Consider the following 21,869-nt stretch of genomic DNA (forward strand, 5'->3'; position numbering starts at 1 on the left):
GAATGATAATCTGTGGGAATTTGTTATAGCTTTTTTATATTACGAGTGTTTTCTGTTTTTCCAGTAATTTTCTATGAGTTTATTTAATTGCTATAGATTTAAATTCACTTCAATTTGATTTTTCCGATAAAATTTTTTGCACTCCCTATATTTTTTTAAATGACCACTCGTATCACAGGTCTAGTGTGTAACAGAAATTCTTGACATTTCATATTCAAAATTATTTTATTCTTATATATTTAATTTTCGTTGTTTTTTTGCCATTTCAGGAAATACTCGCCGAATCTGAAGAACTTAAATCATCACATAAAGAGATTGAGACGCTCTCAAAATCAATCGTCACATTCCTTGGGGAAGTTCACCAACCCACATCACAGGCCCTACAGGCCAAAGTGGATAACTTAGTACAGCAGCAGACAAAGTAAGTACCTAACACAATTTTCAGTTGATTATGCAATTCAATGCAAGAAATAAGATGAGTTATCCAAAAATTTCGATTATTGCTGGAAAGTGAAGTCGATTGTCACGAGAAGATATGTATAATAATTTTGATTGTTCTTCAATTTTAAGAACTACAGAGTTTGAAGTGTCGACGTGTTTTATTTTTCCGCTTTTGAAGATAATACAAATTATTATCTAGAAATATTTGTGGAATGCTTTTAAAGTTCCAGTCTTTGGCTGAATATAAATCTTTGTCATTTCGGTAACGAAGAACTGAACATAAGTGGTGGCTTTACTATGCCCTTTTAAAAGCCTTTTGAAGTTTTGAATCTAAATTGCTCTTACTCACGACAGCTTCTAAGTGCTACCAGTGCAGGTGTAATTTTGCTATTTTCCTGTTCTGTGATTAGATTTCATTGCGCAAAGCTACTTTGTGGCCATATTACAAAATACTTCGATCCTGAAGTCAATCTATCGGCATATTCACTTGAGTTTCAGCCGCAGATTCAGCTTCTCATCTTTTCTTTTACTTATTTATGTTTTATTCAGTTTTTGTCTTGCTTTAGTTGAGTATTTTCGTTTCAATCATATGTCACGTGACGTGATCTCCTCATTTCAATTATGAAAAAGCGAATGGAAAATAACTAACATCCTCCTTATGCCACATGAATGTTCGCATTTTCTAATTTTCAGTTAATGGTCTGTACCAAAACCCAGAAAACCATTTTTTTGTTTTGCGGATGAGGTGATAGAATACTACTTTCACCAACTTTTTTTTTTATCTGAAACCAAACTTTACGTGAGCAATAAACTTTCAAAATTGGATTCTTCAAGTTTGAATTATTTCAAATTCATGTTTTTGGCATGAGAAGAACTATCTATATAGGCATTCTATTGCGCCCCCCATGAAAAGCTGGGAGATGAGCAAAAGTAAGTAGGTACAGAGAAAAAATGCACTAGGCATCAGCCGGTTATCGCCCTTCTGTTGCAAAAGGAACATTTCTATTACTTGAATATCGTCGAATTATGCCGGTATTTTAAATAGCGTTTCTTCTTCTTTGCGCTTCAGACATAGGCAAAAGTAGGTTTCTGCCGTGATTGGCAAACAATAAACGAGGACTCTCAGGCTAATCGCACGGAAAGAGGAAAAAAGTGAGATAAAAAAATCCAACTGTCTTTATTCAGTCTTCCTTCAGTACTGACAAAAAACCATCCATAGTATGCGCAGATTCGCTAAAGTGGGAAACAATTTTTCTATAAAACTCGGTTTCCAGTATGGAACAATCGGCTTTGTATAATTCTGCTTCCCATGACGCCCATGAATATTCAGCCTTTGACCAAATCAACCGTATGTACGTGCTTTGACAGGATGATCCTCAGGCACTTAAGAGCTCAACCTAGTGGACTTTAACGGCTTTACTCACCGTTTACAGGAATTTAAATTATTTGAAAAACCTTATGGGTTGGCAATATAGAAATATTTTGGCAATTGATGTTTGTGCAACACTAGTCCGCCTTTTCGATATAATTTGTCAACATATTTACCTAAGCCAGTTTTTCTTGTTAAGTGGGAGGGAGGTTTTTCGTTTTATTTATGTTGTTTCTGTACCTCGTGCCTCTGAAGACTTTTTCACTTACACCTCACTGTAGCTCAAGTCTTGCTTTATTAAAACCAAAACTCCTCTCTCATCTCTGTCTGTTTATATGGCATTTCATCAGGGATGCACAGGGATGACATCGCAGTCCTACAACTCCAGGTTAATAAGATTAGAAGGTGGATGTGCCAAACTCGTACATATCCAAGGTTAAGTGTCTTTTTTTACAAATTTCGAGATGATGCTTCGCCTAATCTTAGCTGCATCGACAAGAGCCATTGCGCTTTTTATTAAATAAATTTGTAAGCTTAATTTTTTCTACTCTTTACTGAAAGAGTCAAGCTTTTCTGTCAGAGTTTAGTGAAGTGGCGGATGATTTACAACCTTCTGAGAGTTTCTGCGTTTCATTCGCTCAAATAACATTCATGAAATCTGTGTAGTCAGTTGTTACTTCAGTTTGACCAGTGTAACTGCAAAATGTGGAAAATCATTAACAAGGAACTTTTTTTTAATCTTTTGAATATTTATTCCACTAACGCCTATAGTCTACTCCTTTAAAATCCAGACTCCACCCTTTTAATTTTTTTACCAACAGGTGCGGTGCACCCCACTGCTTTACTTTGGGGTGCCCCTAAATATTTTGAGCTATGGAAAATCACAAACTTAGCTGTATTTATACAAGCCTATGCATGAATTTTTTGGTTTTGTTTTTTACAACCATTTACCGAAAACACTAGTATATAATGTGGCATACGAAACCTGCGCTGGCGCCTACCTATAATTGCCTTGCTCCCATATGTACTTTAGGGTGCATCATCCATACAAAAAAGAAACAAAAAATCGTTAATGTCCCTCTGAATTATAAAATTTATTATCCGCTAAAATATTTCGAATAAATATTTAGATTTATGTGAGCTGAACTGATTTGAAAATACCTCTAAAAACCGAGTTTGTATTTTTCAAAATATTTTTTTTTCTCTAAAATCTTCTCACATGATAAAGTAGTTTAAGCTTAAAAGGTCTGCATAAAAGTTGAGTGTACAAGTAAGATAAGCGATTATAATTCTATGTTCAACTGAGGCGTATTGATATTTCCAAAAAACAAAAACCAAAAAACAAAAATTGGACGTGTTTGGGTTAATTTTTCAAGAAAAGAAATAAAAGGTGGGGAAAATATATTTCTAATAATACCTTAGAAGCCTAAATTGGTCACAATTTGGCTGAATTTTTTAAAAATTCCTTAAATCTATTTTCCAAAAAAGTCAAAAAATCTTAGAATTTTGATGTCGTTGATAAATTTTTGTATTAATTCTTATGCAGACCTTCCAAGCTTTAACTCTTCTATCATATGAGATAATATTTTTGTAAAAAAATACCACAAACCTCATTTTATTAATAACAAGCTCGATTTTTGGATTCATTTTCAAATCATTTCACATCAAGCAAAGCGCAATATTTTTTCGAAATATTTTTGCGGTAGTCTTAAAATATATTTATTTTTATTTTTATTTATATGTAAGAGTAATAGTTATAAATAACCAATACACTAAAATTTAACAAGAACTCTGGCTACTAAGGCCTTCGGCTCAATTTAAAAAAATATATTTCCGATGGAAAATTTGCAAATTTTTGGTGAGGCACCCTGTTACAAATACATGCATGCATACATCTATGTAGGCATATATTCTTGCCTCGCCAAAATAATTGGCGTCACTCACTTATTTTTCATTTATTACAACCTGTTGCAGAACATTGTGGAACCCACATCGTAATCTAATACGATCGTTGCGGCATTTCCACAATTTACATGCTTAAATTTTTTTCGCATTCAGCTGAGCGTCGCTTTCACAATTGCATAACTTCAATTACACTTGTAATCGCTACCAAAGCGTCTACGAATTGTTAAAAATGTCAAAAGAAAGGGTTTAGTTTTAATTATAATGTATAAATATGAGTACACCTGATAATGTGATATATCCGATACCACCGACACCACCGTTAGTGGCGACAAGGCCACATTTGTGGTGAGATCTCTCGCTCTCCTATTGGCAATTAGAGTAGTAGCGGTTTTGTTACTGATATGCCAGCTGTCTGTGTGCTCTGAAGCGTTTATGGATGGTTTCATTGCATTGTGTTTGTTGCTTTGTTCAAGGCGACATACATTAAATTAATTATATCGTATACAGGAGCATTCGAAAAAAAGAATTTGAGTACTTTTGTTTTTGTTATGTTCTGCATACTGTGTACATGGAATAGAAATGTTATTGTTATACTTACATACATATAAATACTTATACAGATGTTGGGCTACTTCCGCATTGCAAATGAGAGGCGAGAAGCATAGAATACGTACCGCTGAGTTTGACGTGATGAATTGGTGGATATTTAGCGCTAGGCAAATCTGCCAATGTTGTTTAAATACGTAATATATATTTTTTTGTATCGATAATTTTGCTAATTTAGAAGCAACAAAAACAATGCACTATGTATTTAGTGTTTCGCAGATTATATTCGATTTCGAATGGCAGATATTAAATTTAAACTTGAAGAATTATGGGTTTCGTTCTTTTTCCACCCGAATGTTTGTGATTTAATTTCTAACAATAGACAGGGTGTCCTAAAACTGCGTACTTAATTTTTTTCTTTCGGAATCGATAACTCCTGTTGCTCTTTTAGTTGTTGTTACAGTATGAAATATTCCCCATATACATACATATTTGGCTTGGCCGATTATAGATTCGGGTCGCATTGGTAACGTAGAATTGAATGTCGTTGTTTAAAGCAGAAACTGGAAAACGGGATGTATTTTAATTTTTTTCTAAATTTTCAGATGAACTGAGGTTTTTAATATAACGGTACTTTACATATGTTTGCAGTGTTAATAAAAAAATAGTTTGCTACGCTGGAAAACTTTTAATTGTTTCTAATTTCACATTTGCACATAAATTCCCCAGCCAAAATGGCAAAAAAGCGTTAGATGGGCAAACACCAAAATGCAAAAGTTAAATTCGAAGAACACACTCGAGCTTGACTCGTTTACAGTAGCACAGAAAACAAACTATGTGACATATCACGCTGAAATTTGCCATGTAAGCTTATAACAGTCCTACCAAAAAACAAAAAATTAATTTTTGCCATATGTCATCCGCGGACCGTTTTATTGATAACGTCTCGTTCATATTTAAGCAGAAGGTATGTAGGCATAATTTGCATTTTTAGTATATGCATACATACGTATCGAGCATTTTCCGCAAGAGTCTTAAGAGTCATAAGCCAACAAAAATTTTTGTTCAGATAAGTATGTAGAAATGACTATTAGCTTCTTCTGTATGCTATGTAAAAATTCATGGCGATATATTTATATATTAATACTAGATATTTCATTGTATACAAATAGGTCTTTACTTTTACTTAGGGAGGCATAGTAAATTGACAACTTGAAGGCGTTTTTGTCGTCATTTTAATTTTTAGGTCTATGGCACTCTTGTTTAGCAAGTGGCGCTAAATTATGGCATAAAGCTAATTAGTTTGTAAGCAATAAATATTTGTCAGCGAAGGTTGGAACCGCAGTAGACTTTTTTTAGTAGTTATTGAATTTGCAGTAATCCAGCCGTTTAGAAAGCTACACAAGCGTTAAAACGAAAAAAAAAAACGCAAACAAAAAAAAAATACGAAAAAAGTATGTAAAGTAAAGCAAAAGGCTAATACGAAAATGTTCAACTCGGCAAAGCAAAATGTCCATTCAATAAATATACATACAATGAGTAAACAACTGATAGATATGTGCATATATGTACAATTTTCTAAGATTGTAAACCCATGCATTCAAAATTTTTTGCTAGGATGTTAATATGTGCATATACACCTGTGTTCGCAATAATTGCAACGTGACATTTTATGAGTACATGTTTGACTATTTGTTTATTTTTTTATTCCTTTATTTATGTTTTTATTTTTTTTTTTTTTGTTATTATTGTAATTAATAATTTAAATTTTTTTAATTTATTTATAATTTTTTTATAATTTTAAATAATATATATTAATATAATTTATTTAGTTATTTTAGTTTTTATAAAAACATAGTACATACTACAACAAACACCATAAAAAAAAATTTTCAAACTTTGTATAAAATAAAAAAAAAAAAAAATTTACAACTTTTAAGTAAAATTTCAAACTCTTCAGCTAGAATTTTTTGGCAGATTTCGAGTATCATTGTGCCAGCTATTTACTTTTATTTTTTATAAAAAACATAGTTCATTCTACCACACGAACCATATAACTCGAATTTCCAAACTTTGTATAAAATTAAAAAAAAAATTCAACATATTTTCATAAAATTTTAAGAATTTTTGCGTAGAATTTCTAGAAAAAATTCTAGCTATTTCGATGTAACGAGCATTTAATTTTGATATGACATTATGCCAATAATTTATTTTTACTTTTTTTTTTACTTCATATTTTACTGTTTTTGTTATTTAAAAATATAGTTCACGCTACAACAAAAACTATTTAACTCAGGTTTCCAAGCTTTATGTAATATTTAAAAAATCCAAAAATTCATTTTCATAAAAATTGCAAATTTTTTGGTAAGAGTTTGTAGAAAAATTTCGAATGCAGTTTTTTAATCCATGAAATTTTGGTATAATTTTGTGCCAGTTATTTATTTTCTATTTATTGATTTTTTTACATATTTTAATATTTTTTTATATATTTTTTTTTATTATTTTTTTATAAAAACATAATTCATACTACAACAAAAACCTTATAATCCAAAAATCCAAGCTTTGTATAAAATAAAAAAAATCAACTAATTTTCATAAAAATTTCAAACTTTTGCGTCAGAATTTTTAGACAAATTTCGAATAAGCATTCAATATGGGTATAATATTGAACCAGCTTAAAGTAACTTAAAATTCGCGTTTATTTTCTATAATATTTTTTTTTGGTGGCGGTATTATGAATTTTCCTTGCATATAACGAATACTCGAAATTTCTTTTGTTATGTGGAGAAAATGCATTACACTTAGACCACTAACAAACAAAAAATACACTATCGCGCAAAATTAATCACCCTATCGGAAGATTTATAATTTTTCTAAATGGCATTCATCAAGCATATTTGACACGTGAGCATTAGACAGCTGCAGTGTGAAAAAAGACAAGCGTAAAGAGCGCGTAAAGCTCAAATAAAGATTTCCGCCAAAATTTTCAAAATCATTGGTTTTTATATAGTGAAAAAAATTATTCCAGAACAAAATTGAATGATTAATTTTGCGTCACCACAAATATGTACCTGTAGAGCGAAAATAAAAATTAATATAGTATCACTCAGAATACTTTTTTTTTGTATTTAAGTTTCATAAATGAAAATTTAAGTAAAGAAACCATGTTGTAGTATAAGCTATGTATATTTTTGTTAAAAATTAAAAAAAGTAACAATCAATAATAAAAACGTTGCCATATGTCGTGCTGCTATAATTGCGAACATAAGTGTAAGTATCCACTGCAAACTTGCCGCAGATTGAATGCCTTCATTTGACTCAATTGCTTGATAACGATAACGATAATTTAATTAATTTGATCTGATTTGATTTGGTATCTTTCATTGTTCTCATCAAAATGTTATTGTCACTGCTATCCTACATTCTTCATTCATTGTACTAATACTGCACAACACATACGTACGTACGTAGTTACTCGTGCCATAAACACTTTTTGTGTAAACTGCGGCCGTCTACGAAATTTCATTTCAGCTATTTTGTGATATTTATTTATAGTGTTGACAACGTTAAAAATGTCATGCAGACGGGAATGCTCTTTCGCACAAGCGGAATCATGTTTAAGGCGTCTGCTGAGCGTGAGTACTTCTAAGTCACGTGACATTTCGGAAGACTCATGACATAAATCTTTTACTATTGTACTTTTCTTTGCTTAGTGTAAACATTAGCAAAATATTAGCGCTTAGTTGGAAATACATACATACATATTTACGCTTTGTCGTCATGTATGACGCGCTAAATAAAGCATAGTGAAAAATAAAACAAATTATTTGATAAAAATAGCAAGGAACTGCGTGTAAAATTAAGTTAAAGCTTTCAGCAACAATAAACGGCAACATGTTGTGTTGCTGTGTGGGATTAGCAACATTTGTGTGCTTATACACCAACGCCTATTCGTCGACTTCTCACGCTCACGTTCTTTCTCTCTGTCGTCTATGTTCGTGCGTCTTAAAAGCTGCTCGTTTCCGTTTCTTTTTTAAATTTGTTTCATTTTAAAATGTTCCTCTTGTTGTTTTTCGGGTGCCGTAAGAAATTCACCACGCGCACTGTTGCGCCGATGTTAGTGTGTTAAAAGCGCAAAATAGCGGTATGGCAAGCATAATGAAATGTTCGACGTTCGAGGACGTTCATGTCTGTAAAAATAGTTTTACGATTGCTTGTGTGTTTTTATGTTTTTATTTTTTTACGTATCGAGAGCTCAAAAAACAAAACAAACACATTTTAGTTTTTTTTTCTGCTGATTCATTTGAACGGCATGTTGATAGCTGTAAAGTAATGGATTGCATTCTTCACGATTGCTGTGCTTTGTTTTTGATTTTTGTTGTATTTTTACTGGAGTCTTTGTGTGACAGCAGTTGTAGGAGAGCTAAGAACTAGACACAGTTTTCTTTAATGGCAGACAAATTGGTGTCTATTTTTATAATATAGGCTGGGAGAGGTTGATTTTCCTCGCACATTTTTAATGAGTTTATGAAGCATTCCGGTTTTTCTTTTGTTTTATTTTGCTCTTAACACTTCTTACATTATTTGTTTTGCTACTCAATGTGCTTTTGCTTAAAAACATGCTTTTATTTATTAAGTGATCTCACACCGCCTTCTCAGTGCCACACGCAACAAATATGCGCTGGGTGGATTTCGTTTATCCTAGAAAATGATTTTGTGTTTTTCGTTTACTTGTTGTTGTTTTTGAGTTATTTATGTACGCGCAGTGCATATTGATGTTTAAAGCATTTCGTGGAGGCATCAACAGATGCTGTCATCTTTCCACATTAAAGGCAATTCATCTTTCTTTGCATTTTTCAGACTTTTTTACACATTTCGTTAAGTGGATATACTGACGTAATTTTCTAAAACTGCGGCACAAAAGAAAGTTTACATAATTTGAGGCATAAATTAACTATTAATTATTACTCATTTTAAAGTAGCATCAAAATATTGCACGCTACTTCTGTTCACTCTCTAGAGGAGATCAAAGAAAAAACAAAATAGTGGATACCTGCGTACCAAGAATTTAAAGTAATCTCGATTTATTTGCTTTGCTCATAGATTAGCATAATTTAAAGGAGATTAGCATACCAATCAAGTTTCTTGAATAAACTGTGCAGCCTGCTGAACGGCTAAATTTGTTTTTGTCTATATAAAACGCACCGGGTGAGTTATAATTCTCTCTTACAGCGGTAGTGCCCTTTAACCGCAGTTGATCCGTGGTTACTTTAGAAAGGATGGCAGACCAAAATGAATATGAAGGTGAAGGCTTAACATAGTTGAGTTTCCGCTTTTCTCTTTGAGTTATGCGTTAGTCTCTTTGAGCCACAGTCGATTAACGATTCGGCATACGTCAGCATAGTCAACTCCATGTTACACAGAAATACGAAGGACTTCAGCGTCTTCTACTGTCCATACACTCATCCATATTTGGCGCATTCGTAGCCGCTCAACGCCGTTAAATTTGAAACTTGTAATTTTTAAGTTAAACAAGACCTTATATAATTTTTCTTCTGCTGTTTAAACATACCCTTGTACGCCTAGCAGCCATCTTTTCTGTTCTTACACTTTAGTTCATAGAAATACATATGTGATTACCTGCTCTGAGCTATTGCGAATACGCCCGCAAAGGTTTGTAAGTTTCTTTGAAATTGCTAGGTGGCGCTGGAGTCGTAATATTTCTAAAACTCTGACATACAGTCCATTAGGCTTGTTAGGTCGAAGCATATTTTTCACAAGCAAAGACCTCGCCTATAAAAAATTATTCCTGACATTATCGTAGTCACCATTTCTGATAGTGCATTGAAAAAAGAGGGTGGTTAGATTCCAAGAATTTATGTGGCCTATACAAACAAACAAATAAGGAAAGGAATAAATCCGGTCTGAACCGAGCTTTATAAGCTCGAGGAAATTTTTGCTAAAATTTAATTTGGGCTGACTGTTCATTTTTATAAGCAAAGACCATGAGAGTTATAGCTCGTAACAAAGTCGAAAAGTGAGCGTGGTTCTTATCCAATCTCGAAAATAATTATATCGGATCGAAATGGGAGAGGGAGAGTAATATGTGCACCAAGTTTGGTGGAGTTTTATTAAGACGTTATTGGGGTTCGCGGATTTACCCAGCAGTTAGCATGGTGCCGCCTATTTTTCAAAATTTTACTTGCGTTGTATTTTTTTGTTTGTTTTGGGATCAACATTTGTACCAAAATAGAGTAATTTTCTTCCTTGCTGAAAATTGCCGTTATATAGAAGGTGGGCGTGGTTATTGACTGATTTTGCTTATTTTCAATACCAAACTACCATGAACAAAGAGAGTAAGTTTCATTAAAATATATTAAATTTGACTCCGCTTGATGGACGGACGAACGGACATGCATGATTGAATTGATTCCTCTCATCATTCTGAACAAGGATGATATATTTACTAAATTTGGCCATTAGCAATGGTGAAAAGCAAAATTGTGCGAGCAATTTCACTCGTGCGAGCTCGTTGCACACATTTTCCCCAACATCATCTCAATTTTTTGTGAACACATGCCCTGTTTCGTCAGCCCATCAGCTGATTCTTTCAAATTCGCTGAGAGCCGGTTGACGGTCTGATATTGGATACACGCGTAAACATTTTTTCAGCATGGCATATGTATGCCCATCAAAGATGAGAGATTATCAATTTTGGTCTGCACGTATGGTAGCGAGTAACTTCGGCTGATACGTCACTGGGTACTCGGCAGCAGCCTGCTCATTTCACATGAATCTCACATACTCGTCCAATCAGACGTTGTTCAGACGGCAACGAAGCAGCATGAGCGATGGCTATCTTAATTTTTTCGTATATCACCAACAGAATCTAATTATTTTCGGAAACAAGGAGCTGCTCCGACCTCGGTTACGTCAACCAATCAGCTGATTCTTTCAAATCCACTCAGAGTTGGTTAACGGTTTGATATTGGCTACACCTTCTGATTTTTTTCACCATGTATGCCCATATCTATCTCTACGGTTATGTAAACAAATGTATAATACCCTCCTGTGCGAGGGTATAAAAATATAGGCTTTTCGCAATGTGTCCGAATAAATCATCCAGTTACTAAACAAAATAACAATGCGTGCCAGGAGTTTGCTAGCGTTTGTGAGTAATTATATACTCCGCCAATGATTGCTTACATGCATGCATGTCTGTATATATTACACATACTACTACATGCTGTATACTACTTTGCATATTACATACCTACTAAGTAAGCATTGAGTTTGAAAGTAAATCGAATTTGGAGCGTAACCTATATTACTATTAACCCAAATGTAACTTTTCATCTGAATAATAAATTTTACCAAATGTAGGAGGTGAAATCATTGTTTGAAAAAGGTTAAATCTGTTTAATTTGTTTTTAATCGGCCTTTGAATCGTATTGTATACATAAATAATTATAAATATAGCTGCGCGTTGCAATAAAGTTATTTCTGTTATTAAAGCGGGCTGTGTTGCAAATACTACCGTTTATTGAAAGCTGAGTCCTCATCAAACATGGGGTTTCCCATGATATTTGAATATATTTTAGAACCTCTGCATTTATTTCTTTAAATGTTATACTTATTCCATGCTGTTGTTGATTCTGTATAATAATAGGTGGCACAAAATTAATCATCTTATTGCAAGATTTATACTTTTTGCAAATGGCATCGTGCGGCAATCATATTTGATGCTTGTGAATTAGACTGCTGTAGTATTCAAACAGACAAGGCGAGGTCAAAATAAAGAGTTCCTTCACTAAAAATTAGCATATTTAAGAAATGTTATAAATTCAAATAAAACCAGACATCAATAAAAAAAGTATAAATATTTTAAAAAACAAAATTGAATGATTAATTTTGCGCCACCGTGTACATATTTTTAAATATGGATGCAATTTTTCAAAACATACAATAAAATCGTATTGACATACGTCGCAATAATAGCCTAGCTTTATGGGCAGTTCTGTCGAAATTAACGTCATATTTGTTTATATAATTAAAGTTTACGTGAGTGCAATGCCGAGTTAATGCCTTCAATAATAAAAAAATTAAATGTCGTTAAAACAGCATTTGCAATAATTCTTCTACGCCTCATTGAGCGCTAAATTCGTACAGTGTCGTCATTTGCTATTTATTACCAAAAATGTCTGAATGTATACCATATTTATTATGGATGAATTTAACCACCTGAAATCACGAGAATTCAACACACGCGAAGAAATAGAATGCAAACGCTACATAATCGAATATAAAATATTTGGAAATGCGCACAAAACTTAAGTCATCCAGTGCGACTTTGGTGCCTATTCGTACATGAATGAGTAAATGCAAATTTAATTACTGCAATGGCAAAACAGCAAAAAAAAAAACTAAATAAAAATACGAATGAAGCAAACAAATACAAATAAAAGCATAAAAACATGCCAGCATAAAACACAATTGACACAAAGCAGGAAGAAAAATAAAGTAAAAAAATACAAAAATCAACCGCATTGATGGTAAACAAATAAATGACTTCATCGGCGTTAAACAGCTTGCGGGTGATAAATAAGATATTTGGAAATAAAAACATTTGAAAATTCCTACCAAAAAATATGGGATATATGCCACATACTGCTGGCGCCCAGCTTGACAGCAACATTTTGTGACAGAATGACTATAACGAGCGTGCGACGAGTATGTACGAAAATATGGACACATATTTTTCATGTAGATATGTATGTATATCGATTTGTGCACAGAGAAAAATGAAAAAAAAAAATGTTTTTAATTTAAAAAATTAAAAAAAAAAAGTAAAAAAAAAAATTGACAAGTAACTAAAATATTTGCGGCAGCTAGCCTTGCTACGCGTACGCCTGCTATTTAAAGCAAAACACAAAAACAAAGCAGAAAGAACACACAGGAAATCAGGTCACATGCGAAAGTAAGTGAGTGTCAAAGTGAAAATGGACTACTTATGCAGAAAGAAACGTTTGCCTAGAGATCGCACACGACTGCTGCTTGTTCCGGCGCCTGGAAGTAATACCCATCAACATTCACAAACCAGTTACCAACCAGCTGTACTTGATCTCAAATACCGAAATAATATAATAAAACCAATTTAGCATGCACTTAACACTTGTGCATCTTTGTATGTGCGCTATCGCTGCTTGTTTTGGGTGCCGGCCACAGCTTTTTGATGACATTTACGGCGGCACGTAAGCAGCCAAATCGAACAGTGAATGCTGCCAAACATTGAGCGAATAGTGAATCAGTACTTGTTCTGATGTGCGGAGCGCTGTACTCCACCGTGTGTTTGTGTAGGAGTACCTAACGGTTGGCTCTTGGTTCGATACTCGCTGAGGGTCATGAAACATCAACTGGTGGAAAAAATTTTGTTTCTAATGAGAGTTTGTTGCATGGTAGGCAATTACAAATCTACGAGTGCATTTCTGTCATGAAAAAGATATGCCTAAAATATCTGTTTCCGTCTGCCATCCATTCAGTGGTGGCATGAATTTTTGGGTACTCCACCTTAGTGTCTACCATAAATTGGTCTAGAAACTAGGATATGCAAATATTTTTGTTTTGATTTTATCTCCTTGCACAGTGCCATTTATTATTGTACTTTTTCATGTTTTGTATGAATTTCTGAATTTCGCGCTTCGACACTTTCGAAATACATATCTTAATTTATCGTTAGCAAACCAAAAGAAAAAACAAAAAAAAAAAAAAAAACAAAAAAAAAACAGAAACGTACGAATAAATTTTACGCTAGCAAGCCAACAAGCATTTAAATGAATAACCTGGCTGTTGATTGCTAACTGCCGGTCTCGCGCTTGGTCTGTCTACCGAATGATTGCAATGAGGTAATCGCGTAATTATAAATTTATTAATATTTATTTTGTTTGCGTATTTTGTCATTGCGCTGTTGGTGGTGTAATTTTTTATGCAAAGTTGACATTAGCGTGAAGAAAGCAACAAAAAAAGAGGGAGAAATATAAACAATAAGCCAAAAAAAAATTTATAAAAAAATAAAGTAAAATAATAGATAAACTAACAAGAAAACCCAAATAATTAGGTTATTCAAATTCGTCGGTTTCTGCGTTTGGATCATTTTTTATGAACCTTTATTTTTGTTTCTACTGTTTATTTATGTTTTTATTTTAGATGATTAATTTTTTAGCTTTTACCATTTAATTAAATTTCTGTTTGTGATGTACAAGAAATTTGCAAACGCGCTGATGATTTGCATATTTTTCAAGATCGCAAAAGTGGAATTGTGAAGCAAGTGCCATTAAATAAAGCGAGCGAGTGATTGTATAAGAGAGGGTACGATTATCGAAAAAGAGAAGTGGTTTTCAGATAGACAGGGAGAGAGAGAAAGTGTATGTGTTGAAACCGAAGAGAAGGCGCAAATATTGAAGCGAATGTATATTGAAAAGAAAGAGCAGGAATAAACTTTAAACAGGAAAGAGATAAGAAGACTAAAATGTTAAGCAAGTTAAACTCAAAAGAAAGGAAAAAATACACCTTCTAATACAAGGTGATTCAATACGCCAGCATAATTTATTTCATAAATACAACACAGAATTTCTCGAAATGATTATTTATTAATTCTTCATGAGTGTATGAAATACAAATGAGTTCAAAAAAAAATAAAAATAAAAAAATACAAAAAATGCCAAATAAGCTAAAAACAAATCAGGTAAAAAAAAAATAATAATGAGTTAAAAAACAAAAATACAAATAAGTTGAAAACAATAATACAAATGATTTAAATGCTCACCACAACTCCTCTGAATTCACGGGATGGGTACATACAAAATCTCCATGAGTTTTTCGCATACTTTAGGCTTTTATATCATTTATAACGCATACAATTTCGTTCTTTAGTTCTGGAATCGTCGTGGAATTATTGGTATAGACCATATTTTTCATGTAGCTCCAAAAAAAGATGTCCAATGGAGTAAAATCGCAAAATTTCGGGGGCCATTTGAGCTTGATGTTTCGTCTTGGATACTTTGTACGTAATGGGACCATTATTTCATGCGCTGTGTAGCAAGTGACACCGCTCTTTTCAAACCACCTATAGTCTGGGTGCTTGTCATTTAATTCAGGCCATAAAAAGTTTGTTGTCATGCCACGATAACGTTAACCGTAATAGCGTTTTCGGCATCATTTTCGAAGAAGTGTGGTCCGATGACACGCTGGCCCAAAAATCACACTCAACAGTGACTCGTTGTGGATGGAAGGTTTTTTCTTGAATTATGCGTGGATTTCTAGTACTCCAAATGGTACAGTTTTGCTAGTTAACGTATCCGTTTAAGTGAAAAAGTGCCTTATCGCTCAATGCACAAAGCGCGCACAGCACTTCTTGCAGAACTAACACTTTCATAACACGTTCGAATCACGTTATTCAACTGGTTATAATTCCATCACTATGTTTGCAAAATGTCTATAGAATAATTAAATTAAAATAAATTAATAGCATAATTGACATATCACAAATAATTGTAATCAAAGATCTGCATTACCCTCGAATCACAGACAGAAAGACAGTAAGTTTTCTTGTTTCAGTAAAAAATAACTTCCAAGTTAGATCTCACGACAAACGTATAAAATTCAGAGTAAAATAGTGAATGAAAAGTTGCTTTATTGGTTACAAAGCTCGTTTGGTTTACTCGTAAATGTGTGAAATGGAACCATTAAATAAAATATGTGTGAATTACAAATCGAAGCATTATGCAGTAGCGTAGCAACAATTTACTCTCAACTTTACACTCACATTTGCCCTGCAAATGTAGTTGAGCTACAAACTGATCTTTCATTCCCTTCTTTACCAACAAATTTAAGTACTCTCCAACTCGCCGGCTGTTTCGCTGTTTCATCTCTCTTGGTATTAAAATTCACCATACTAGCTCGCTTCACTCAACCATTGTTGCTTAACTTTTACATTGACTATAGTATTCACTACTCGTCGTTATCGCTGTTTCAAGTTCGCAAAAATGCATACATATGCATACATATATACACATGTGTCAGTGCATATACGCATTCGTATATTTGCTTAATGGACTTTACAGCCGGCTTTTTATGACGAACACTGGCACTAAGTGGCTTATCAAAGTAATCTATGTACATAAATACATACATACATACATAAAAACGCATACCTCGTGTGGCAGCTGGAGTGTGTGAAATATCAATTTTCTCTTTAAAGAGGTTGAATCATAAATTCGTGATTGATGCCAAAAAAGCAGATATGTGCATGAAAGGCCTTCAAAGACAATTGAAGCAATTATGAGATGTGCAAATAAATTTGCCAAAAATGTGTAAAAAAAAAAATTATAGAAATAAATAAATGGCAAGCACTACTTGAAAATGGAACAGACAAAGTAGCAAAAACAGAAAATAAAATCAAATAAGAAAATAGCAAAAATAAAAGAAAAACGTGATCGTTGAGTGGTGAATTGAGTGCGGCCGATCGAAATAGCATACGGGTATTGGTATGATCACCACGCTTTTAAGGCAACACAAGCGCTCTCGTGCACGCCAACACAAACACATACCTATAAAGGTACACATGTTATATACATATAATAGTATAATGTGCACTTGGCCGGTTCTCGATCGAATGACGAACACCGCTGAGGTTGCCAAAATGTTCAATAAAAATCAGTTGGAATTTAGCGTTGAAAGAAAGCGGATGTGATTTACTGGATGGCTGGAAGCTAATAAAAGGAGCATCAGCTAAAGCGAAAGAGAAAGGAATTTCGAAAGGAAATATTGTACAAATACGATTAAAAGAAAATAAAGCGTGCGATAAAAGAAAAAAATAAATATAAAAGGCAAATACACAGCAGAATAAAATAGACATTCTAAAAAAGCTGTAGTACAAAAAAAAAAAATAAATACATAAAAAATTACAAATAAAGTGAAAGAACTTGAAGTAAAAAATTTAAGGGAAATTCAAGTCGGCGCACACTAGCGAAAAGAGAAAAGCTTTACAGGCGGCGCGTAACCCACAAAAAAGTATAACAAGAATTGCATTTTATCTCCGAAAAGAAAAAAATATTAATATACCATTTTTTGCTCTTTTTTCTGGCATATTTCGCAAGGCATTGGACGTGCAACAAGGTTACGCACATTTGAGACTTTTCTGCAGTTTGTAGAACTGCTGAAGCGTGGTACGTGGCGTATGAGTAACGAATTTAGCTCGCTTGTTTTTCTTTCCATAAGAAAAGTGAACTTGAAAGAGTTAAGCAGAAGAAGCCTGTGGATTTTATTACAGCACGAAAAGAAAATTTTCAGCAGCTAATCAAGCGAAACGCAAGCACACGCCTGCCTCCTCTTCCCACCCACCGAGCGTTACAGAGGAGGTTGGGTCAGTCGTGACTAAGCTGAGCGAAAAGGGAAGCGATCAAACAAGAAAGTTCCACTTTCACGAGCAGAAGACTGAATTAGTAGTTTAGAAGATAATTAAAAGCAACGTCAACCGTACCAAATACCAAAGAACAGGACGAGCGATCTTAGCATCAGCAACAAGCTAACAAATAAGCAACGAAAAAATTTCGCTTCAACGAAATTATTGCGATTGCCTAGAAACTGTTGCGAACGCATTTGCAAGCATTTGTCGTAAAAAAGCAAGAGGTTCGTTCCCAAGTGAAAGAAAATGAAAATATTTTTTTTCGGTTTTTGGTTTTGTCTTACTTTGCAGCTAAACAGATTTTCGATATACATTTTATAAATTCTACGTAGCAAGCGCAGGCAAGCAGCGGATAGCAACTTGAATTGGTGCTGCGTGTGCGCCAAGCAACAAGCGTACGAAAACGGGCAAGTTGGTGAAGAGCGGATGGGGGGGAGATGTACGACAAAACGATAACTTAAAACTTGCTGCTGTTGTCACCGTTCTTTGTTTTTGTCGCGCGCTTTGTCACCGATCGCGCAAAGCGTCAACGCATTAACGCTGGCAGCTCTGCGATTAAGTCATCGTCTTTTGTCTACATAAAACAAAACAAAAAAAAAAACTATGTAGCTTGCGACTAAAGTGGTGTGGGGAATAGGAAAAAAACGCAGCAGCATAATTTGCACGAGCTTGAACTCTAAGCAGCAAAACTGTTAAAACAAAAAAGAAAACGCGAAACTAGAAAGTTAAGAAGTAAAAGATCAAAACCTAAAGAAAACTCAAAAGCGAAACAATATATACGAATTTATAAGTAAATAATGAGTGAGGTCAGCCGTTGGTCTTCGCATTGTCCACATGCTTGCTTGTGGACTCTGACGTCGGTCAGTGGCTCGATGGACTAAAGACCACTTAATCTAGTTTGTGGTCGATTTGAAATTCTGCCAAGAATCTCGTTGGTGGCCTGGCTTGGCTGGCAGGTCATTTGTGTGCGTGTAGCTACAGCAATGCCAAAAAGCTTATGAATATAAATTTGCGCTATTTCTAGAAATTCTAGTTTTACTTCTTGTACTAGAACGGTGTTGCTGCATACATTTCATTTGTTTATTTTATTAAAATTTGCTAGGCGTTTCTGTGAATAGCGGAAATGGCAGAAATGCAGACGGTTAGTCAGACGGCGGCTTAGGCAGATGTTGAAAAATGGTTTCCGCTTCAAGTAAAGGAATTTTATTGTAGCAAATACAATATGAGGTTTTTTTTTGGAGAGAGTTGGGGACTGTTATGTGGCTAATTGATAGCATATTTAGTGAGCGTATTTTTTTTTAAATAGTGCATTAAAAGGCTAAACCAATATTAGTTAACTGAATTTTCTTCGAACTACGTTTTTTGTTTGTTGGTTTTAAGAAATTTTTTTTATTCATCTTTTTTTTTTTAATTTTCTCATTCCTCAAAACAAGAAAACGCTGTAAATTGAACGGAACGTCTATCACATTTCTTTGTGTAAACAAGCCGTGAAATATGAAATCAAGCACAGCTGGTTCAATAAGAAATATCGTAACAAAAACAAAAGGGGACAAAAAGTTTTAGAAGAAACAGAAAAAATTGTAGCTGAAAGTATTTGCTCAATTTTTGTTTTATTAATGCCATTTTATTTGAAAATTTGTTTACAATATGGTGCAAACAGAATTCTCCATTTGCTAAAATGAAATGAATTTTTTAAAGTACTGTGCGTAAACAGTAATTTAAGGAATTTATTTGCAATTCACTAAGAATTTTAAGAACCTTAGCCGGCAAAAAATATTTACTAAAACTGTGCGTTTCTAAAATTTCTTGAAAATTTCACACCTACGCAACTCGGCCGCAATACTCGCTAAATTTTTAGTTTCTTTGTTTTGTTTTAAAAGTAAGACGAAAAAATTAGGAAATAAAATTATTTTAAAATTAAAAAAAGTTTAAAATTTCGCCAATACTCATTTCTGTTACACAGCGATTAAATGTTTTAAATCGTAAATTCTGAAGTTTAAATGTATTTCGAATTTCTTGTTTTAATACAGCATTTTTAATTTTGTCATTTTTAGCAACTATTTCTGTAAATTATACTTTTCACATTGCGTCTGGGTTTCGAAATCATAAAATTTTCATATCAATTTTTTTATTTTTTTTTGCTTAATTTAAGTTTAATTAATTAATGAAAAATTTAATGTTTTATTTTAATTTTTAAATAACTAATTTTTAATTAAAAGAAAAAAATGTTTAATTTATTAAAATTTATTATTATTAAAATTTAATTTATTTTAAATTACAATTAATTCAACTAATATTTGATATTTCATTTGCTTATTCTGTTATTTTCTCAATTTCAGTTTTGCTTTGCTTGTTTTTGAAAGTTAACTTGCTCAATTTTAAGCCGTTGTCGTTGTTGGCTATTTCTAAATTATTTATATTAATTAAAACTTTATTTAGTTATTACATTTACTTCTTTTTGAAAACTTTACGTTTTCATTTTAACAACTATTTCTCTTAATTGCAATACTCAGTTTTCCACAAAGAAATTCATTTTAGGAGATCATTCAAAAAAAATCAAAATTTTATCTTTCAATTTTTTCCGAAATTTTTTTATCATTGTTAATTTTTTTATCAATTCTGTCCAATAAGAGAATCTATTTTTTACCTTACAAACTAACACTTTTTAGTGCTTAAATTTTCTGTCGTTGACGTTGACGATCGATGCATTCTAATGTATTTTTTGTCAAATTTCAAAAAAAAAAAATTTAAATGGAATCTCTAAATTTATTTTCAAGCACACTAAAATAAATAAATGGATTTTTAGAGCGAAAAGCCGCAAAAAACAAAAATAACAGCTACATGACTTTAGTGTATATGTAGAAATATTTGAAGGAAAAAAACAAAAACAAAATTTAAACGTAAAAACACTTTATGGAATTTCTAAAAAAACTACAGGCAAAAGCGAAATCCGCGAAAAAAACTTAAAATATCCTACATAATATACAGCTAATAATACAAACACTACCACCAATGCATTTATAAAACAAAATAGTAAAAGTTAAACGTACAGGGAGAAGCTAAATGAAATTCAAGTGTGCTCGTGTGTGCCGTTTTGTTTTGCTGTAGCTGCTAGCAGCGCCGTAAAAGTCTACGAAAAATTACGCCGAATTTATTTTCTAGATATGTAGTATGCCTTATTTTTAAACACTTTTGGCACTCACATACATATTTGTTTTGTTTTTTTTTTCTAATATTTTTGTGAGGATTTGCATTTCGTTATGTTGGTCTTTTATATTATTTTATTTTATTTACTTATTATTATTTTTTTTATAAAGTTAAATCTCTATAACTTTTTGGTCTTTTTTCTTTGACATACGTTTTTTGTGCAGTTTTTCTTATTTACTTTTAGTTTATGAGTATTTCTGCATCTCTTTTTCTACTTTGGCTTCAGTCCAAAAACGCAATGCGCTGTGAAAGCCGTTAAAGCAACATGTTGGCGATGTTTCAATATTTAGCATTATTCTGTGTAAATACGTACACACATATGTATATAAGTAAGTGCACATACTACGCATATCAGCACGTCATCTCCGGCGACAAGCGACGCCGGTGGTGGCATGTGCGCCTGCCATTCAGTCTGTTCCATAAGTTGAAGCTTTTTCTTTCAACTTTTTTCTTTCAATTTGATATTGTTTTACACAAAGATACAAAGAGTAAATGTTTTAAAAACTTTTACAGTGGTGGGTGGTTAATGTGCCATCATAGAATTATTAAAACAAAGAAATTCAATTACTAACTAACATTTTTTTATTTGCAAAGAATTTGGTACTAATGCAGGAAATATTTTTTCCATCTACAACTGTTTTTATTTAAAAGAGATTATTATTACTCAATGACGTAATGTCCTTAAAAATATTCATATAAAAATAAAAGCGGAAAAAATTCGCTGATTTTGCACGTACAAATTAACGAAGTGGGCTTAACTGATAAAATGCATGCATGTGGATCGCTGCAAAGGCCTTTGGCATGCATGTAACTATACACACAATTGCATTTTCGGTGCATTTACTTGCATGTGTGTGTGTGTACGCCTAAGGTTGGTAATATTAGTGATAATTGTCAATCCCGAGATTTCGGGATTTTGAAATCTAATGGAATGTAACT

At 32.9% G+C, this 21,869-nt stretch overlaps 1 protein-coding gene across 15 annotated transcripts in view; it reads left to right on the plus strand.

The window, feature by feature from the left end:
- The window catches only part of LOC128865064 (muscle-specific protein 300 kDa), a 286,723-nt gene that overhangs the window by 175,059 nt on the left and 89,795 nt on the right, over positions 1 to 21,869 (plus strand). For all 15 annotated transcript variants that reach the window (XM_054104992.1, XM_054104990.1, XM_054104996.1 and 12 more), the window contains one exon: positions 270 to 421. In XM_054104992.1, coding sequence (XP_053960967.1) covers positions 270 to 421 — 152 coding nt within the window. The remainder of the gene's footprint in view (positions 1 to 269; positions 422 to 21,869) is intronic.

The sequence above is a fragment of the Anastrepha ludens genome, chromosome 5 (assembly GCF_028408465.1).
Source record: "Anastrepha ludens isolate Willacy chromosome 5, idAnaLude1.1, whole genome shotgun sequence".
Taxonomy (NCBI): Eukaryota; Metazoa; Arthropoda; class Insecta; order Diptera; family Tephritidae; genus Anastrepha; species Anastrepha ludens.